Source organism: Astyanax mexicanus, unplaced genomic scaffold, assembly GCF_023375975.1.
Source record: "Astyanax mexicanus isolate ESR-SI-001 unplaced genomic scaffold, AstMex3_surface scaffold_32, whole genome shotgun sequence".
NCBI lineage: Eukaryota > Metazoa > Chordata > Actinopteri > Characiformes > Acestrorhamphidae > Astyanax > Astyanax mexicanus.
The window spans coordinates 4602785-4625496 of NW_026040042.1; the positions used below are offsets into that span (position 1 = coordinate 4602785).

Consider the following 22712-nt stretch of genomic DNA (forward strand, 5'->3'; position numbering starts at 1 on the left):
AAGTTAAAGCAAAAGCTGGAGCAGATTTTGAAATACTTGACAATCAATCAGTGGTGGGCGGTCCACAAAACATAACTGTTAGTTAACTGGATTAGAAAAAGTTTGATTTAAATCTCTGTTCTCTAAAGGTTTTTGTTCCACCCCAACAAAACCACAAAGACTGGATTAACTTGCACAACTAAACCCTGAGGCGCCCAGTCTGAATGTTTTCAAATATTGCGTCATTTATTTGGGTCGTAATAAAAATATTGTGTCTTCTGGTCCTCAAAATCTTATTAATCATATTTTCCAGTTTCCAGCATCAGGAATTTGTCCTTCCTGTTACGGAAAGCTGCAGCTCAGGGTGCTGAGGTCATTGTTGAATTGTTTATGGTGGCTGTTCTTGTTCTGTATTAAACATTTTTCAGATACTCAGAATTATGGCTGGTCGATATTGTAAAATATATTTTGCAATATTCTTTACGTTTCTGAGCGATTATTGATTATTATCTTTATATTTTATTTAATTTCCTTTTTTTTTTTTTTACAAATAGCAAGCAGCCTATTCCATCCTTACATGCAACCTTTAAATTAAACACAGAGTAAACATAACACGCTTGTATTTCAGTTACATAAAAGGAACAGTGTAAAATATGTAAATCACTGCCACAAAAAATAATTTGTTACAGTTTTTTCTAAATTTGTAGTTTTAAGTTTTCCTAAAGAGTAGAGCATGCCTCCTCCGATACATGTGAAGTCAAACTCCGCCTCTTTTTGAACTGCTGCTGATGCAGCATTACTGAGTAGCATCACAGCGCTAACACTCCGAGGAAAGCCCAGCGACTTGGTTCTGATACATCAGCTCACAGATGCAGCCTTGTGCTGATCCACATCACCCTAGGAGTGATGAGGGGAACGAGCCCCATCTACTGTATCCACCCAGAGAGAGCAAGACAAATTGTGCTCTCAGGGCTTCAGCAGCTGATGGTAAGCTGCATAACAGGGATTCCATCCAGCGATCTCTCACTGGACCAATCGGCGCCCCGCTTTATCTACCGAGGTTCACTCTGCAGCTCCTACATGAAATTAATTTGATTAAACTTTCTTAGTTTAAACACTTAGTTTAATCAGCTTGATATTTTTTACAAAACTTGCTAAATTAATAACTGAAATTACTACATTTTTGTGTTTTTTTGCCACAGTCAACTTATTGTGTTACTTTCTCACACTCAACTTAACTAGACATTTAACCACTGCAGACATGGCAAAAAACCCAACCCCACATCAAAGAAATCTGTATAAAATGCTGAAATAATTCTTTATTTCTCTTTAAAGTGAAGATTAACGTGTAATAATGTGTTCATTCAGGGCTGAAATTTAAACAACAAAGCTGCGACACAAAAGGTAACGTATACTTATTGTGTCTGCTGAATGTGTACTCTTCTATAAGGAAGCAGTGGTTTAGTGTGGTGAAATGAACAGTATTATGACAGTGCAGTTTCTCATCAGGCTGCAGGAAGTTTTCGAACGCTACAGAAACGTCAATTCAACTGCTCCGGAGACAAGACACGAGTCTGAGCGGGTTTCCCCTGCCTTCCCTGATCATTTATACCAGTCTGTTTCCAGATCAGAGGAAGAAGCATTTACTACCATACTACCATTTACACTTAATCGAATTACAACCCGGTCTAAAATCTACAACTTTACGCCTCACAAACAAGGAAGTTCACTACAAAAATTAAAGAAAAGGAAAGACACTAAGAACACTGCCAAAAATGTTATATAATATACACATAAAAAAAGAATTAATCTAGTTCAGGAGTTCCCAACCTTTTACAGCTCACTTAAAAGGTCTCATTAAAGGGCGCCGAGTGGTCCAGTGGTCTAAAGCGCTGCCACTATGTGCGGGAGGTCGCAGGTTCGAACCCTCGCTCATGCAGCTTTGCCATCAAGCTGCCGGCGCTCAGAGGGAGCAAAATTGGCCCTGCTCTCCCCACATCACTCCTACGGTGATGTCCACAGCACGGGGCATCTGTGAGCTGATGTATCAGAACCGAGTTGCTGCGTGCTGGCTGCTCGGCAATGCTGCATCAGCAGCAGCTCGAAAAGAAGCGGTGGCTGGCTTCACATGTATCGGAGGAGGCATGTGTTAGTCTTTGCCCTCCTGGTGTGTTTTACTTGGGGCATTACTAGTGATAGGGGGAGTCCTAATGAGTGGGTTGGGTAATTGACCGTGTAAATTGGGGAGAAAATGGGAAAAATTTGAAATAAAATTCTAAAAAAAAGGTCTCATTAATAGGTCTCTCTCTAAGTTGTTTATGATGCTGCCTCAGAAAAACGAGTCGATCAGGAAAAGCTCTGAAGTCTATGTCAACCCATACGTTCACCACAACTTGGGGCCGCCCACAGGCAGCGCTGAAGCCGGGAGTTAGCTAAGTTAGCTAAGGAGGAGCTTACAGGTTCTGTTTACAAAGCTACTTAGCATTAGCTATCTTGTGTAAGTAACTGTAGGTTTAAATCGGATCTCCGGTTGATTCTGCATTTTACCAAGACCTTAAATAAACACTAGGGGAGCACAGTTTGACAAGGTAGCACAACTTAACAGAACACTGGTAAAAGTGGTGTAGTTCGGATCAGATTTTATGATATAGAGCGGAATCTGCAGATTTGACATTGAATCTAGTCAATACAGCTAATATTTCTAATTTTGAGATTATTAAAAAAGAAGCACCATGCAATAGCAAGCAAATCCTCACTGCCTTACTGTTTTTCACTTTTCTCCATAATGTGTCTCTGGTACTTATATTTTATCTTTAACTTTCAGGAAGGTTGGAGAATTTTCCTGGAATTAAATATCCCCTGGACTTAAAGGTTTATGTGTTTGTTTTTCATAAGACTACCCATTACATCATGTCACAAAGGTATCTGTGTCATGAGTCAGCGAACGCAGGTCTGCGCTGGAGGGAAAAAAAACTCATTTGCACATTGCATTCTTACAAGCCCACAGGCGCAGTTTTGTCATTGATTTAATAGATGGGATATAATCAAATTACTTTTTTAATTGGGAACTATTTGTACTTTCTGTTTTTGGGTAAAAGCCAGATATAAAAGCCACAGCATCGGAGGAAGCAGCATTTACTGGCAATAAAAAGAGTTGTAAAAAGAGTAAAAATAAAAAATAAAAAGAGTGTCTATTCTCCATGGACGGCTTTCGATTAGATTCTGGCACATCGCTGTGAGGATTTGATTGCATTCATTGACAAGAGATCAGGATGTTGAATGATCGCCACACCAACTCAGCACCTCGTCCACAACTGATATTAAACTCACATCCAACTCCCCAACTCATCCCCAACTCATCCCCAACTCATCCCCAACTCATCCCCAACTCATCCCCAACTCCCCAACTCATCCCCAACTCCCCAACTCATCCTCAACTCCCCAACTCATCCCCAACTCATCCCCAACTCATCCCCAACTCATCCCCAACTCATCCCCAACTCATCCCCAACTCATCCTCAACTCATCCCCAACTCATCCCCAACTCATCCCCAACTCATCCCCAACTCATCCCCAACTCCTCAACTCATCCCCAACTCCCCAACTCATCCCCAACTCCCCAACTCATCCTCAACTCCCCAACTCATCCTCAACTCCCCAACTCATCCTCAACTCCCCAACTCATCCTCAACTCCCCAACTCATCCTCAACTCCCCAACTCATCCTCAACTCTACCTCAACTCCCCAACTCGTCCTCAACTGATATTAAACTCAAATCCTACTCTCCAAATCCCCAACTCGTCCTCAACCCCCCAACTCGTCCTCAACCCCCCCAACTCATCCTCAACTGATATGAAACTCAAAATCATATCCAACTCCTCAAACCCATTGTCAACTCCCCAACTCGTTCTCAATTCTCAAATTCCCAAACTCATCCCCAACTCGTCCTCAACTCCCCAAACTCGTCCTCAGCTCATATTCAACTCCCCAACTCATCCAACTCATGCTAAACTTTCAACCCATGCGAAAAGTATGAACTATTAGGCGCATTATTAAAATCCTTTAATTTTCTCAAAAATCGGCAGTGCGTCTTATCTGGAGCGCGTGACCAGAATTCTGTCACTTTACTTTTATACTTTATATTTTATCTGTATCATCTGTATCATTCTATCTTATCCTTCTTCTGTAACTTCGGTGTGCTACGTATATGTGCTAATATGTGTCTAAAATTTCAATATGGAATCAATACTGTGTCTGCCTTTCTAACCCCTGCAAGTTAATATTATACTCACGCTTTTAGGCTGATAAGCAGGAAATCAAACTGAATATGGAAATTATTTCTTGGAATATGAACAGCTATCAGCCTGGACAGGAGGAGACTTGCCCTGCACCTTCCCCCAGCTCACCTCTGATTGGTACGTCCGGCCGGGGCTGTTCCCGCCTCCACGACGGCACAAACACAGTAACGTCTGAATGACCTCGCTCCAGGAAGTACCTCACCGCCAGCTGGATTCCCAGGCAGGAGAACACTTCCTTGTTGCCATGGCTGAAAGAGAATTAAAACATTTACAGGGAGTTTTAGTAGTAGTAGTAGTAGTAGTAGTACAACAGCTCTTCCACAGAACAGGTAGAATCAGTGCTATAGCTCAAAGCACTGGAATTCATTTATCAGGAATCTTTCTTTTTAAGGAATCCTGTTCAATGAGTTCTTGAGAAATGTTCTGCCTGTCAGACTGAATTCCCACATAAGAAACAGATGTACAAAGCCCCTAAAGGGGCTTGATGTTTGTTTATTTTTGTTTATGTAAAACGTGGTGAGCACCAGATAGTAAGTGGTGAGCACCACTTAGTATGTGGTGCTCACTACTTAGTATATTCACTTGTCTCTACCTGACTTCACAGACTGCTATGTTGTGCTGTGCACATGCTCTGTAATCCTCCATTAAAGTATCACAATCATATTAATTTAGCTGCCATTTGTGATCTAATGTAGGTTGATTTTGCAAAGATCTAGCTAGCTAACCTAACGCTAGCTAAGTTAGCTTAGCTTTAAGGCTTTCATTGCTCTCTGTACAATATATGGTAGGCTTGGGTGAAAGTAACCGCTGTGTTTGGTGTGTGTGTGTGTGTGTGTGTGTGTGTGTGTGTGTGTGTGTGTGTGTGTGTGTGTGTGCGTGCGTGCGCCCAAAAGCTTTTTCTGTGCACATCTAATAAAAGTTAGCTGGCTAACAAGCTAAACATTCCCCACTGAAACAGTAGCTGTAGTAGTTAACATTAGCTAACTTAGCTAACATTAGCTAAAACATTTCAAGTAACTACAGTCATATGAAAAAGTTTGGGCTCCCCTATTAATCTTAATCATTTTTAGTTGTAAATATTTGGGTGTTTGCAACAGCCATTTCAGTTTGATATATCTAATAACTGATGGACACAGTAATATTGCAGGATTGAAATGAGGTTTATTGTACTAACAGAAAATGTGCAATATGCATTAAACCAAAATTTGACTGGTGCAAAGTATGGGCACCCTTATCATTTTATTGATTTGAATACTCCTAACTACTTTTTACTGACTTACTGAAGCACAGAATTGGTTTGGTAACCTCATTGAGCTTTGAACTGTCCTTGACTGTTCTCACCATTCTTCTTCTCTGCCCTTCTGATATTTTTCTTGACCTGCCACTTCTGGGCTTAACAAGAACTGTCCCTGTGGTCTTCCATTTCCTTACTATGTTCCTCACAGTGGAAACTGACAGGTTAAATCTCTGAGACAACTTTTTGTATCCTTCCCCTGAACAACTATGTTGAACAATCTTTGTTTTTAGATCATTTGAGAGTTGTTTTGACGAGCCCATGATGCCACTCTTCAGAGGAGATTCAAATAGGAGAACAACTTGCAATTGGCCACCTTAAATACCTTTTCTCATGATTGGATACACCTGGCTATGAAGTTCAAAGCTCAATGAGGTTACCAAACCAATGTTGTGCTTCAGTAAGTCAGTAAAAAGTAGTTAGGAGTATTCAAATCAATAAAATGATAAGGGTGCCCATACTTTTGCACCGTCAAATTTTGGTTTAATGCATATTGCACATTTTCTGTTAGTACAATAAAACCTCATTTCAATCCTGAAATATTACTGTGTCCATCAGTTATTAGATAAATCAAACTGAAACGGCTGTTCATACACCCAAATATTTACAACTAAAAATGAATAAGATTAATAGGGGAGCCCATACTTTTTCATATGACTAAGTACAAATACTTCATTACCTTACTTAACTAGAAATCTATCTATATCTATCTCTTATCTATACTTTACATTTTCACACAATTATCTGAACTTCTAAGTTACTTCTTACATTTTAATAAAAATAGCCTCGTTACTCCTCTTTCATTTCAGCTCATTGTCATCACTGCTTCTCATCGTTTAATAAAACCCCTAGTAGGGGTGGGCGATATGGCTCTAAAATAATATCACGATATTTCAGGGTATTTTTGCGATAACGATTTACTTGGCGATATAGGAAAACTCAAATAATCCATTCATTTCAGGAATATAGTATAATAGTATAACAGTATAATCATAATGTGGCAAAATAAATAATATAGCATAAAATAATATAATGCAGCAAATAATATTGCAGAATATTTAGTGCATGCATATAAACTGCAAACTAAAACAATTATACAATAAATACACCTAAAGCTTCACAGTAAATAATAGAATACTTTTAAGACAGAACAGCCCTATTATCACAATATGGATTTTTAATATCACAATATTTCTGTGATACGATATATTGTATACGATATCATATTGCCCACCCCTAAACCCTATCCAGATAAATCTCTCCATCCAGATAGAGTAAATCTGATTGGATGTAGAGAAGTATAAACATATACCATTCTGACACCCTATTGGTTTATACTGTTACCCATCACACCTGCACACGCCCCGCCCCAGAGTCTATATCATATCCTGCTCTATATCATAAATTCCATCGCAAACGGCGCCGCTTTGACTGGTGTTCTGCTGAATTCTGCTGCCTTGTCAAACTGCGCTTCCCTAGTGTTAATTTAAGGTCTCAGTAAAACGCAGTTACTCACACAAGATAGCGGAGAGTTACTGCTCAGATCTTCATGCTCTGACAGCTCGTCTCACTGGGGAATGTGAAGGCCCTGATTTGCATAGAAGCAGATTTGCATACAGGGAGTGAATAGACGTAAAGAAGTCTGCTGGAACAAGTGGGTCAAATGCCTGCGGGCTCCATACGACTGCTCTCAGACACGTACATCAACACCCGTCTCCTCGCTGTACATACTGTATTTCACCTCCACCACGTACATTACTGAACATTAGATCTACTTAAGAGCTGCTTTACAGTAAAACACATTAACTTTTAAAGAAAGTCAATTGATAAAATCATTTTAAAACATTTCTATTCGTCCACTCATCAAATCAAGTCAAATTCCTTCTTAAAACAAGTTTAAAAAAATTTACTTTTGCCATGTACTAAAGATTAAGGGCTCTATTTTATCAATCTATAGGCAAGATGTTAATTACGGATCACACAGCTGGATTTAGAGCGTTTGTGTATCTTTGGTATCGTGATGATGCATTAAAAAAAAATACACCTTACTCTAGGGCTGCACAATATTGGGAATATTTTACATTGCAAATGTTCTTTTTTATTTCGACGATATATATTGCGATATTAAACAATGCAGGGTCCATGACATCACCAGCCCCGCCCCCACCCTCGTGCTGTCTCGCATCCGGACCAATCAAGAGCCGAGTCAGTGCCGAGCTCTCAAAACCTGAGAAAAACAGCTAAACAACAGTAATCGGCACTTTAATCAGTCATTTAAATTGCTTTTTAAAAAGGTAAATAAGAGCATATAAATGTTTAATATGTTAGAATTCTAATTTAATAGAAAAAAATATAAAAAGTATTTTTAGAGAATTTATATTGCTCCATTCATCCCTAAAAAAAAAAAAAAAAAAACATTTCAGAGACATTCTGACAACTAGGATGTACAACTTCTTAATAAAAAGTTTGGTAAAACATCCAATGTAACATCTTATCTTTAAATAGAAGCCAATAGAAAAAAATAATTATTATACAAGTTATTTTGAAACATTTCTATTAGTCCATTTATGAAACCTGTCGAATGTCAGTCAACTTCCTTCTTAAAACAGATTAATAAATAAAGGTTAATTTTGTGTAACAAAAACATTTCATTTTAAAAGGTCATTACATTTTGGGGCATAAAATATCTTTGAAAAAAGGCAAGGTAAATAATGCCCATTTTTTGTTACAAAAATGTTTTAAAATAACTTTAAATTAACGTCAAAACAAATGTTATTATAAGTATTTTTACTTTTAAGACAGAACAGCCCTATTCTCACGATATGGATTTTTAATATCATGATATTTCTGTGTTACGATATATTGTATACGATATAATATTGCCCACCCCTAACCCCTATCCAGATAAATCTCTTCATCCAGATAGAGTAAATCTGATTGGATGTAGAGTAGGGGTGTGCCATATCATATAGTACACGATAATATCGCCAAAAATGTTTAATATCGTGAACGATATTTTACCCTGAAATATCGTGCCATATCACCCACCCCTAATTATCACATCAGGGTGCTACTTTTTTGCTGTTTTCAGCAAAAGAAAAACTGTTCTCATTTCCCATTATACATCTACTAGAAACAGATTCTGTTCAGTATCATTCATGTTTTTATTTAATACTGGATATATGTAGAGCGCAATATTAGTGTCATGACATTCTGAATCATTGACTTCTGTTACAAATCTGATAAATTTCTTGTATTTTTTAGTATCTCAGTTAGGGGTATGCCATATCATATCATATGCATTAATTAAATTTAATATTAATTTTGTTGCAGTTGTGCATTCTTGAAATCATTTTTAAAATTCAGTGTTTGGTCATATCGTCAAGAGTATCGTTATCGCGATAATACCATGAAATATCGTGATATTATTTTAGGGCCATATCGCCCACCCCTAATGTAGAGAAGTATAAACATATACCATTCTGACACCCTATTGGTTTATACTGTGACCCATCACACCTGCACACGTCCCGTCCCGCCCCAGAGTGTGCTTTACTTTAAATAACGTCAAAACAAATGTTATTATAAAGTATTTTTTTGAGAATTTCTATAGGTCCATTCATGCCAAATAAAAAAAAAACTAATATTTGTGCAAACTGCAAAAAAAAAAAAAAAAGAACCTTTTATAGTAATAAAAAAAAACAAATCTTAACTTTAAATGGAAGCCAATGGAAAAAAAAAAGTTTTACTCCAAATCATTTTGGAGAATTTCTATTGCTCCAGTGATCATTCAGTTCTTCGAGTATATAAAGAACTGTAAGACGTAAGATTATGGGAAAAGTGAAAAAATTGAAAATGGAGATACAAGTTTTTTATGACAGTCCAGTGATAAGGTCTATAAACATGGAGCTTTGTTTGTGAAGCTGCTTCTATTTAAATACTGTTTACATAATAAATAAAAATGAAAAAATGAGTTGTTATTGTTGTGGGTGTGTGTTATCCAGTATATCCAGTTTCCAGCCAACAGCTAGTTTATCTAATCTATTCATCTACTGACTGACTTTACGTTTTACTGGGTTTAGTATTCTAATGTTATATAGAGTTAATTACAGGTAGATACTAACCCTCACTGATCACTGACTTTATTAATTATGTTTATTTGGGTTTAGTATTCTAATGTTATATAGAGTTAATTACAGGTAGATACTAACCCTCACTGATCACTGACTTTATTAATTATGTTTATTTGGGTTTAGTATTCTAATGTTATATAGAGTTAATTACAGGTAGATACTAACCCTCACTGATCACTGACTTTATTAATTATGTTTATTTGGGTTTAGTATTCTAATGTTATATAGAGTTAATTACAGGTAGACACTCTCACTGATCACTGACTTTATTAATGTTTATTTGGGTTTAGTATTCTAAATGTTATATAGAGTTAATTACAGGTAGACACTAACTCTCACTGATCACTGACTTTATTAATGTTTATTTGGGTTTAGTATTCTAATGTTATATAGAATTAATTACAGGTAGATACTCTCACTGATCACTGACTTTATTAATGTTTATTAGGGTTTAGTATTCTAATGTTATATAGAGTTAATTACAGGTAGACACTCACTCTCACTGATCACTGACTTTATTAATGTTTATTTGGGTTTAGTATTCTAATGTTATATAGAGTTAATTACAGGTAGATACTAACTCTCACTGATCACTGACTTTACTAATGTTTATTTGGGTTTAGTATTCTAATGTTATATAGAGTTAATTACAGGTAGACACTAACTCTCACTGATCACTGACTTTATTAATGTTTATATGGGTTTAGTATTCTAATGTTATATAGAGTTAATTACAGGTAGACACTCTCACTGATCACTGACTTTATTAATGTTTTTTGGGTTTAGTATTCTAATGTTATATAGAGTTAATTACAGTTAGACACTAACTCTCACTGATCACTGACTTTATTAATGTTTATTTGGGTTTAGTATTCTAACGTTATATAGAGTTAATTACAGGTAGACACTAACTCTCACTGATCACTGACTTTATTAATGTTTTTTGGGTTTAGTATTCTAATGTTATATAGAGTTAATTACAGTTAGACACTAACTCTCACTGATCACTGACTTTATTAATGTTTATTTGGGTTTAGTATTCTAACGTTATATAGAGTTAATTACAGTTAGACACTAACTCTCACTGATCACTGACTTTATTAATGTTTTTTTGGGTTTATCTTATATATATATCTCATTGTTTAAATGTTTAAGGTCATTACATTGAACAGATTTTTCTACTCTCTTTTTCTACACAGGTCAGGTGTTCAGAAACAGTTTCTGGGTTGCTTCTGAAAAATTTAAAGAGGAACTGTGTCTAAGTTTTCTGACTTCATATCAGCAGCAGACGGGGAGAAAACAGGAACCGAGCTCACGAGGCAGAGCTCAGCACTCCTGAACAGGAACATATGGGCAGTAGAAGTAAACAAGCACCTGAGAGCCTGTGGAGTTTCACAGAAACTGTCAGTGAGGAATTTCACATAAGTGACGTCTAAAAACTCTGTGAACCTGAATTCCTAAAGCATAAAAGTGAAATATGGTCTAAAAATAGCTGTTTTTCTCATTTTCTGCCTGTTAGAATGACATACAGGTGCATTTAAAAAACTAGAATGTCATCGAAAAGTTACTTTATTTCAGTAATTCAGTTTAAAATGTAAAACTTTTACATTATATAGATGTATTAAACACAGAGTTATCTATTTTAAGCGTTTATTTCTTTTATTCTTTATTATAATTATGGATTACAGGCAGTGAAAACCCAAAAATCAGTGTCTCTGAAAATTAGAATACTATATGAGACCAATTGGTACTTTATGCAGTGTGGGCAGTGTGCCAAGTCCTGCTGGAAAATGAAATCCTCATCTCCATAAAAGTTGTCAGTAGCAGAGGGAAGCATGAAGTGCTGTAAGATTTAGCAGGAAAACAAAACTGTTCTGTAAGATAGAGTGCTACAGACTAGTAGCTCTCCAGCCCAGAGCGTTGTTGAACCCAATTGCAGAACAGTTGATCTCAAAGCAGGTAAACCCAAGAAGAAAAAATAATAATAAATAAATAAATAAATAAATAAACACACCGCTCCTCACGCAGGATCGAACCCGTTTGGTGAGGGCTGCTGGCCCAGCTAGTGAATTGGGACATGGCCGTGAAAAACGCCCTCATAAGGAGAACAGGAAAGGAAAGGAAAAATGAGAACATGCGGAAACTAAAGTCACGACGAGCGCGACAAAAAGAGACGGGGGGTAATGTAAACAAAAGCTCACCAGAGAAGCATTTTTTTTTTTTTTTTTTTTTTATTAAAGTTCAAACAAACAATCTCACAGGCCAGATGCCGATCCCTGATCTATAAGGGGCACCCACTATATATATATATATATCTCAGTGGCGATTGCTCTAAGACTGCAAGGGAAGCTCAGCTTCCCCTAAAATGTAAAAACATAAGTGATTAAATATATACTGTTGTGTGTACATTTCACTGATTAAATATGCGCTACACCGTGCTGAACTTAGTTCAGAATCAGCTTCTTATCACTGGTAACGCTGCGGCTTTCCTCTCACTCGTTCCCGCAGCTTCACAGCGCTGCTTTAAACAGTGCACAGACTTCAATAGCGGAGCAAAGCGCGCTATTGAAAGCGAAACGAGACGAGTCATTGGATAAATGCTGGGCTTTGTCCCGCCCATCGGACGCTCAGCGTCTCTGGGGGTCTATGGAGCAGTGAAAAACTTAAGAGTTAAACAGCAGGGCAGATCAACTGCTCAGATTAATTTGGTGTAAAATGTGGGGAAAAGTGAGCTGGTTGACTGGAAGTGCTGTAACAAATAAAATGTACTGATGGCCATTCCTCTTGATGAAACCATCTCAGGACATAAATGAACAGGGGCAAGTAGTAAGGATTGTGTTATTATTAAAAATAATTAAAATAATCTAAATTAATAAAGGGATTATTCAAGGAAATTAAACCTGTCCAAAAATGAAATAAATTTACCTGCATTTTTTCCTTTACCATAGCGTCTTTTTTATGTAATTGTTTAATGTAAAGAATGGGTACCTTTTTGTTGTGTAGTGAAAACTTTAAAATAATGTATTTTGTTTACAAAAAAAAAACATCTCAGGGAGAGTAGAATTTTTGTATAAATAAAACTACATATGTTAAGATGTAGGCCGAAATTGAGCTTCCCCTCCTTGAAAGACCAGAATCCGCCACTGATATATATATTTATATGACACTGTGAAATGTTGCTGGAGGCATCAGTAGCAGATGTTTTATATGAGCTCACAGAGATAACAATAGCACAACAGCACTTACCTCATAGCTACGTTGCTGCCATCAATCACTACAGGTCTGAGGGCGTCGTCCTCCTCCTCGGCGGGTGGATCCTCCTGCTCTGTGGGTGAAGAAATGCTGCTGAAGGACTTCCTGCTGATCTCTCCACGAGACACCAGCGCCGGAGCTCCGGGACTCGGGCTCTTCTCCCGGTCCTCAGCCTCCCCCCCGGCCTGGATCAGCTCAGCCAGAACCCTGTTAGTGTCCGTGTTCAGTCCCACCTTCAGCAGGGCGGCTCGGACCTGAGACTGGGAGAAGCCCAGCTTACGGAAATGATCCAGCTGGGTCTGGAACTCTGATCCGCCCTGATCCGCCGGCTCCTCCTGGGTCCGCTCCTCCATTCTGCCGCTACAGGAAACTGACGGGTCGGACAGAGAGGGAAAAGCTCCCCATACGGGCGAGTGTCTGCTGACGGAGGAGATCCAGGAAGCACTACGAGAATCGGGCCAGGCGTACGAATCTAAAGCAGAGGGCAGGACAGGGACCGGGCCGATGCTTGTACTCATCTCCCCAAATGAAGGCCTTCTCATTTACTGTGCACACTCACCTGTAAATACAATTAAACACGCATGAAGTTCATTTACTAAATTCTAGGGGTGTAACAGTACAGAAAATTCAAGGTTCACTTCACACTTCGGTATAAACCCCACGGTTTGGTACGTTTTCGGTATGGTTAGTGGAAAAAATAAAGAGTCTGGTTATTCTGTATAGCCTCACCTTTATTTTATCATCATCATAATAACAATAAATCTTATTTATAATCATGTTTTGTTTTTTGGGATGGAATGTTGTAACGGGACTCGAGCTCTTTTATTAAATATTGAAACCAGGGTTCTCTCCTACTGTCATCATGAGAGACTCCATCTTTTAGATCTTATTGAAGAGAGAGTGCGAGCGCCTAACCCTGCATTTACTCTGGAAAGCGACAGGCAAGCATTAGTTTCCTGTGGCAGCGCAGCCACGTTGTGTGAACAGTATGAATGAGTTTCTGCGCTCTCTGTGTGCTCCAACTTCCAGTCCAAGCTACATTCTCAGCGCAGGCTATTGGGCTAAGTCAGTAGCGAGTTGCTAATAGCAACAGTGCGTTTATTGGTTCCACAGGTCTCCAAACTATCCAAACCAACCCCTATGGGAAAAAGTAACAACCACCACATTTTTCAGAACGCTGAGCTCAATTTCACTTACATAGAAGCAGCTAAAAGACCTCAAAAAGCAACACATTATGTCATGATCTGAATGAATTCAAAAACAGATAAGAAAACAAAGTCACCCCAGTTTAGTATACAGTATCTTTCTAAGATCATTCTAAGTAAAAGACCTAGAAACCTAATTAGGCGTGCATCTAGTTGAGAGAGCTGGTAATTTGCTCAGTAATTGTATTTTAAGTTCAGATGTACTTCTTACCAGAGTATTCTCAGATTTCTCTCAGATATTCGTCTCTGGAGCACTATAGAAAAAGCTGTAAGAAGGACAGAGTTATGATCTGTTATACCACAGTTAGTTCTATATGATTGGCTGAGAGACGTTCTATGAGTGCCATTAATGCACTGTAACCGAAGCTCTCCATGTATTACTCCACCACATACAGTTAATCTAGCAACGATGCAGCGCTTACAAACCAAATACAAACCAAATGCCACTGGGGGCACCGAAGTAAACAAAAACTTTTTTTTTCAAAGCCAAACGAGTGCTGGACGTTAATCTACACAGATTTCTCTCCTGAAAACTGTTTATTTGGGTGAGTAAAGCTCTTACGCTTATTTACAGTACGCTTAGATTTCCACAATTTTGACTGGAATGGCGTAAAAAGGAGGCCACAACAATAAACTAGCAACAATGCAGAGCTTACAGCGCAGCTACAAACAGAGCAGTAACTAAACTATTTTAACTGGAGTTTTCATAACCAAACAAATCAAATTTTCTCCTCCTCTTTAACTCAAAATCTTTCAATAAACAGTGATTATGGAACAGGGGTAAAGTCGCAATAATACACTCCACAGCACAGCAGTGCCAGTATTACACGTTATAGCACTCCCTCTCGTTTATTATAGCTTAATTAGAAACCCTTAAACAGTTTCTTTTTCTGAGACTCTATACTGTCTGACTGCAGATCTGAAATCTGGTTATTCCCTGGATCATGTAAACTCAGAGTTTTCCCTATTTAAATCACAGAGCTGAGAGCACACAGACAGTTACGCAAGACTGACTCAAACTTCTGCTTCACTTCATTTCTGATAAAGTGAAAGCCTGGATCCAAACTCTGAGCTAGATTGAAAGTAATTATGATTAGGATTCATGATTCACCACCAGAAAACTCCCTCACTCTGCATTCCTCCTGTAAACTGATCCATCTTTAAGTGAAATCATTCAAATTCCAGTTTTGTGATGAAGACATTTCAGGCTCTTGTTTTCATACACATTATTCTAAGAAGTTGGAAATAGGTCAGTGTAATGTTTATTAATTTAATTTTCTGACCACATAAACCCAGCACATAAACCCATCTAAACAGGCCTAAACAGCTAAATGTACAATCTAGGAAGTTGCAAATAGGTCTAAATAGCACATAAACCGATCTAAACAGGTCTAAACAACAAATAATCCAATATTAGATGATTTAAATAGGTCTAAAATTTCTCCAAATGACGACTGAACTAGCACTCACAGGTGTGGTGCGCACCATTTGAATTCATGCGACTTTTACATCAAAAAGAAGGAAATAGGCATTAAGGGTCAGTGTAACGTTTAGCAGTTTAATTTTCTGACTAGAGTTGCACGGTGTACCGAAGGTTCGATTCTTTTTCGATACTACGTCATCACAAACGATTCGGTTCTTTAGCGTTCGATGCTTTCGATACTGTATATAGCCCAGTCACTAGCTTCAAATGAGTCAAATTAGTAGGCGCGATTTGATTCAGTTCATAAGAAAACTGATTCACACCGCAGCAGTCGGTGTGGCAGGATTCAGATAAACTTAGTGTTCTGAACAAATGAATCGATTCACGCGCAAGCCAGCAGAGCAGCAGCGAGTGTAGAATGGCGACGGCTAAAATAACAGATGTCTCTCGTCCGCGACTTGTGGACAAAACGGGCGCGAGGAGTGAAGTGTGGGAAAATAGTCTGAGATGTAGGCATCTGTTTTTTATTGATATTTTTATTTTTAAATAAAATAACGAAAACTGAAAGTGAAACTAAACTACTTTATTTATTAGCGCTGTTTTCACTCCCGCAGTTGTACAGCGGGGGGTGTTGTGACGATTCTGTCCGCGAAGCGGGAGTCGGATTCAGTAGCGGATTCGGCACAAGGGCGGCGGCACCTCGCGCTCCGCGGTGTTAGTTGTAAGTGCTCGCGCTAGCCGCAAAATACGGCAGAAAACACTGAGGGAGCTGCAGAATTATGTGTGGGACTAGATTATGAGCACGAGGAGATCAAAGAGAACCTTTACCTGTGAGTAGCTCACATCAGAACACGCAAATCTCTCTCACTCTCGCTCTCTCACTCTTTCTCTGTGTCTCTCTCTCGCACGTGAACGCCTCCGCGTTTGACCTGCAGCACTGTGTTTAGCTGTTCTTAAAAATCATTTTAATTAAATAATAGTTCTATGCTTCTATGTTACAGTGTTATTTAACATAATTCTGATCATATTTCGCTCATTCATTTAGCAGACAAGCACCCTGATCTCTACAAAGAGCTGAGAAGTCGACAGGTTAGTGGAGTTAGTCAAGATACACTCTGTAGCTTTACTAAGATTTACTAGCGACTGCTAGTAAATCACATTAACACGGAGAGGAGTGTGCAGGAGTTTTGTTTTGGACCCGTGGTTTTCTCTATTTCTCCATTATCCCATTGGCTGTGAAACATGAACTCAAGATGTTCACGTTTTCGCGTTTCCATCGCAAATCTGTGGTCAGGCACGTAGCCTGCTTGCTCGTTACACTGAACATGGGCTTATTAAAAACGGTAAACGGTTGATTAATAAAACGGAGCAGTGAGTGTTAAAATGAACATAACATTGTAATGTTCTTCTGTCTCTTTATTTTCCTTATTCAGAACTTAACTTCTGCCCGCCCGTCAGGTTCACATAGTCAGGCTACCATTACCTCTGGTTTTAGTTTTAGTTTTTAGGAAGTGTTTAGATAATTATGTTATAGTTAAGGTTATAATAACGAAACTTGTTTTTTGTACAAATGTTTCATTTTAGAATAAAAACGTTTGCACTGATTGTTCAGTGTTCAATCCAGTTCAGTCAAAAATAAACATTTTATGTTCAGATATTTTTATTGTTTTTTTTTCTTCCAAGTATCGTTTTGGTATCGAGAATCGTGATACTACAGTTGGTATCGGTATCGAAGTCAAAATTTTGGTATCGTGACAACCCTATTTCTGACTATCAAGAAATCAGTTTTAATCCAATTTTTCAATTATCGAGTTTTTCATTTCAGCCTTTCGCAAACAGAATTTTAAGGAAAATTAAAAGTTGAAAGATTTTGTAGATTTGTCCATTTTTGTATCTTGCAACACAAATCTGATGGTATAATCCAACTTGCAACTTAAATTGCAAAAATTAAATTAAAAAAAAAAAGAAAAGAAGGAAAATATATATTTTTTATTTTTCCTGAAAATACGATCATAAGGGGGAAGGATTGAAAAAAATGTAAAAATAAATAAAATTGGAAAAATGGATCAAAACGTATTTCTTGTAAATTGCACTACATTAAAAAAAAACATTGAATAATGAGTTTTTACATCCAACTTTCTATTTTTGCATTTAGCATCAGTCAGAAAATTCAATTAATTAGAATTAATCATTTATTACAATTTGTAAAATAATAATAATAATAAAAAATAAATTTATAAAATACGTATTTGTTCACCCATTTACTGTAATATATGTGAACAAACATACAAATAAACACAATAGATGGTATCACAATAATCTAAAATTATTGAGATCATGTTCATTTAGTGTAAGATAAATTGATATTGCACTTATTGTGACACGCCTATGACCATTATGTCAAAATAAAAAAAAAGACTGTAGCTGAATATTGTGTTCTTTAAAAAGCGAGACTAAAGTGAACTCTTTGTAATAAGCTCAGTCAGCTCTTGAGATTCTGACTGAAGGATTAAAGTGAAACTTAATGGGAAGCACTGCTCACTGCTCCTGCACTCACTCCTGAAGGCTTACGCTACCTCCCGATCACTGCGCTCCTCCAATGAACGTCGCCTCACTTTACCAAACAAACATTCACACAAAGCAATCCAGACTGTTCTCATACAGAGTTCCCCAATGGTGGAACAAACTACCTTCCACTACCAGATCAGGAGAATCTCTCGCTATCTTTAATAAACTCCTGAAGACAGAGCTCTTCAAAGAGCACTTACTCTCCTAACACCTCTAACACACTAAATACCTCTAACCTCATTTCCTTCTTCCCCTCCTTCACTTCTCTATCCCTTTATTTCCCTTTGACCTCCTTTAAGCCCTATCTAAAAATGGTTTATCTTAATTCCTATTACTTTTGTACTTCATTATTGTAAGTCGCTTTGGACAAAAGCGTCTGCCAAATGTAATGTTATGTAATGTAATGTAATGTAATGCTCCGTTGCTCATTCGTTTTACTTACAAAGTGTGAAACTTTTTTAAATCATATGTCAGATATGGGTCACATTAAAATGATTAATAATGTAAACAACCTAAAATAAATATCAAATTTGGTCAGGAAATTAGATTTAGGCCACTTTTACTTTTACTGTAGTATAACAGACACCTGGGATCTTTCTTAAAGCTGCCAATTTGTTCACCATGTCACGCTCACCAGTACGAGCAAGTTCAGACACAGCAAGCCGACACACAATTCCCCCAGTTAATAACGTGGATAAAACCTAATCGCAGACGCAGAGCTGAGTTAAACTGAGAAATTCCAACAGGCTAAAATTAAACTACAACAACAGAGTCATTCATTAATCAGCCCAACCCACCAGTTAGATTCATTACGATACATGTTTAATCCTGTTCAGATAGGGAGTATTTAATTTGTAGACCAGTATACAACTGTTAATATGGAAGCATTTTACAGTAAAACCAGTATAATAAAAGGGATTTATTTGGTTTAGATTAGATTTTTTTCCATTTAACATAGATGTGTTTGTTTCTTAGACCTATGTAAAGTGAATTAAACTACACAGTTTACTAACTAAACCTGTGTAGATAAGACTATGTGACGTTTAGACAAGGTTAGACTGTTCAGACTAGGTTCAATAAATGTTTAGAGCTATATACACACAATATCTTTTGTTTGCAGCAGTTTAGATGTGACAATCTGCTGTTTATATGGAGTTATAGTTCTTAATTAGTGTTAAGATTACATTATACGTTTCCTGATTAACCCTTTTATACAGAGCTATGTACAGGTTGACCGGTTTAAATTAGATTTTGAGCTATTAATATTAGTTCACAAATGAGATTATGTGGGTTTGTTTGTTATTTATATTTGTGCAAAGCTGTTTAGATGGTACTGTTTACTGATTAAACCTGTTAAAACAATATTATTTAGATACACATGTTTAGAACGACAAATAATCCAGTATAATAATTTGTAAATAGGTCTAAACATCACATAAACCCATCTAAACAAGTGTAAGTGGCAATTAATCCAATCTAAGAAGTTGTAAGTAGGTCTAAACAGCATATAAACTTATCAAAACAGGTCTAAATAGCACATAATCCAATCTAAGCAATTATAAATTGGTATAAACAGCACATAAACCCATCTAAACACCCATAATCCAGTATAATCATTTGTAAATAGGTCTAAACATCACATAAACCCATCTAAACAAGTCTAAGCAGCAAATAATCCAATCTAATTAGTTCTAAATTGGTCTAAACAGCACACAAACCAATATAAACAGGTCTAAATGGCAAATAAATCAATCTAGGAAGTTGTAAATGGGTCTAAACAGTACATAAACTCATCTAAACAACTCTAAACCACAAATAATCCAATATAAGAAATCGTAAATAGGTCTAAACAGCAGATAAACCAATCTAAACAAGTGTAAGCAGCAAATAATCCACTTTAAGACATTGTGAATAGGAATATGTGGCACATAAACCCATCTAAACCGGTCTACATGACAAATAATCAAATACAATATGTTGTAAATAGGCCTAAACATCAATCTAAACAGGTCTAAATCACAAATAATACAATATAATACATTGTAATTTGGTCTAAACAGCACATAAACCAATCTAAACAGGTCTAAGCAACAAATAATCCAATATGAGGTTTTAAATAGATCCAAACAGTACTAAATGGCAAACAAATAATCCAAGCTAAGCATTTGTAAATAGGCCTAAACAGCACATAAACCTATTTAAAGAGGTCTAAACTGCAAATAATCCAATATAATATGTTGTAAATCAGTCTGAACAGCACATAAACCAATCTAAACAAGTCTGCGTAGCAAATTATCCAATCTAATTGGTTGTAAATGGGTCTAAAGAGCACATAAATTCATCTAAACAACACTAAAATGCAAATAATCCATTCTAAGCAATTGTAAATAGGTAAAAAAACGCAAATAATCAAATATAAAAGTTGCAAATAGGTCTAAACAGCACATAAACCAATCTAAACAGGTCTAAATAGCAAATAATCCAATCTAAAAAGTAGTAACTACGCCTAAACAGCAAACAATCCAATGTAAGCAGTCGTACGTTGGTCTAAACTGCAAATAAACCCACCTAAATAAATATAAGCACCAATTTAAGTGGTTGTAAATAGGTTTAAAAAGCACATAAACCCATCTAAATAACATTTTAAGTTGATTAAATAGGTTATGGGCTGTCTATAACATTTTAGATTGGATTATTTGCTGTTTATACACGTTTAGAGCTGTTGAAATGGGATTAATATGGTGTACAGGGATGTTTAGACTGGATTAAGAGTTGTTTCTGATGTTTATACTGGATGAAGTGCTGTTTCTACACATGACTGACCCTGTAAAGCAGGTTATAGGTCAGAACTCAGACTGTAGCGAGTCTCAACACAGTTTAACAGTGGGGTTTAGGTCAGAATCAACAGTAAATAAGAGAAATCTGTAGGAAATAAAGTAGAAAAGTTGATTAAAATCTGACTCACCTTCAGCTAAACCCAGTCCGAGTTTCTCTCCATGATCAGACTGAGTTTCTGTCCTCTAATCTCTCTCTAAACGCGTCCGACTTTCGTAAAGCTGGACTTTCCAGCTCTTATTTAACACCCTCTGCCTCAGGTTTTCCTCCATAAGCCCCGCCCCCAAGCTCAACTCAAGCCCCGCCCCCAAGGAACACGATTGGCTATTAACGTCCCAAAGGGCAGGGCTACGATTGGCCAATTGTAACAGAGTAGCAACAGCTCTCCGGCTCTAGGATTGGCTGGTGTGGAGTGAATAGAATTAGTTTATTAATTTCAGTTTTATATTTATTTATTATTTATATAAAAAAAAATCATATTCTATTGTAAACTAATACAAATACTTAAACTACAAAACTACTACTCAATTACTTTCATTATGACTCTTAAATACAATATATATGTATATATAAACCATTCAATATCAATAATTGCTTAAAAAATACTATAAATCATTATGTATTTAATTTATTATATATCCACAATAACTATTTAGTATATACTATGAAACATTCAGAATCTCTTATTAATTATGAATCATTCTGTATCTACTAAACTTGTGTTTTAATAAATATAATAAATAATTATTATTATCTATGAATTATTTAGTAACTGAATAAGTTATTACTCTCTTAATTTTATTTATATTAAATTAATTATATCACTCTCTGTGTGTATATACTGAGAACCATTCAGTACATAGGCTGCTATCAGTTATTCGGTACCGACTAGGAGTTTTTTAGTATCAATTAATAAATTAAACTCGAAACACATTGATAATGGACCCTAATTTACAGTGCAGTATAGCTGAGCATTGTATAGGAGAAAGAATTGAGAATATAAATGTAAGCTTCAAAGTATAGCAGAGAAATTAAAACAAAACCGTACATTTAATCATAATTGTGATACATAAAGATTAAAACTGTAAAAAAAGTAAATTAATAGAAAAACTATAACCTGGAAAAAATAATATATACAGCTCTGGAAAAAATAAGAGAGCACTTAAAAATGATGAATACATTTTTAACACATTGAAAACCTCTGGAATATAATAATCAAGAGGAAGATGGTCACAAGCCATCAAACCAAACTGAACTGCTTGAATTTTTGCACCAGGAGTAAAGCAGCATAAAGTTATCCAAAAGCAGTGTGTAAGACTGGTGGAGGAGAACATGATGCCAAGATGCATAAAAACTGTGATTAAAAACCAACCTTCTTCAACTTTCTCATTTTCTGCAAATAAATGCTCTAAATAATAAAAAATATATATTTATTATTTTAATTATTATTGTTTGGGAGAAATGTTGTCTGTAGTTTATAGAATAAAACAACAATGTTCATTTTACTCAAACATAAACCTATAAATAGCAAACTCAGAGAAACTGATTCAGAAACTGAAGTGCTTTCTTAATTTTTTTTCACAGCTGTATGTAATTAAGAGTATTAAGATTAAATAAAAAAACCCTTAAAAAAAGGGTAAAAAGGGAGAATTGGAAATTAAAATGATACAAAAAATATACTATCAGTATTTACTATGAATCCCTTTTAACCATGAAAAGTTCAGT

The 22712-nt window shown here is 36.5% G+C and overlaps 1 protein-coding gene across 1 annotated transcript in view; it reads right to left on the bottom strand.

The window, feature by feature from the left end:
- Positions 1-21257, bottom strand: part of LOC103027420 (endoribonuclease ZC3H12A-like) — a 28504-nt gene extending 7247 nt beyond the window's left edge. Inside the window, exons 1-3 of the mRNA XM_007234602.3 lie at positions 21118-21257; positions 12951-13515; positions 4386-4525 (exon numbers count right to left, since the gene is read on the bottom strand). Of these exons, the coding sequence (XP_007234664.3) occupies positions 4386-4525; positions 12951-13498 (688 nt within the window). The 5' untranslated portion in view covers positions 13499-13515; positions 21118-21257. The remainder of the gene's footprint in view (positions 1-4385; positions 4526-12950; positions 13516-21117) is intronic.
- Between the last annotated feature and the right edge of the window lie 1455 nt (positions 21258-22712).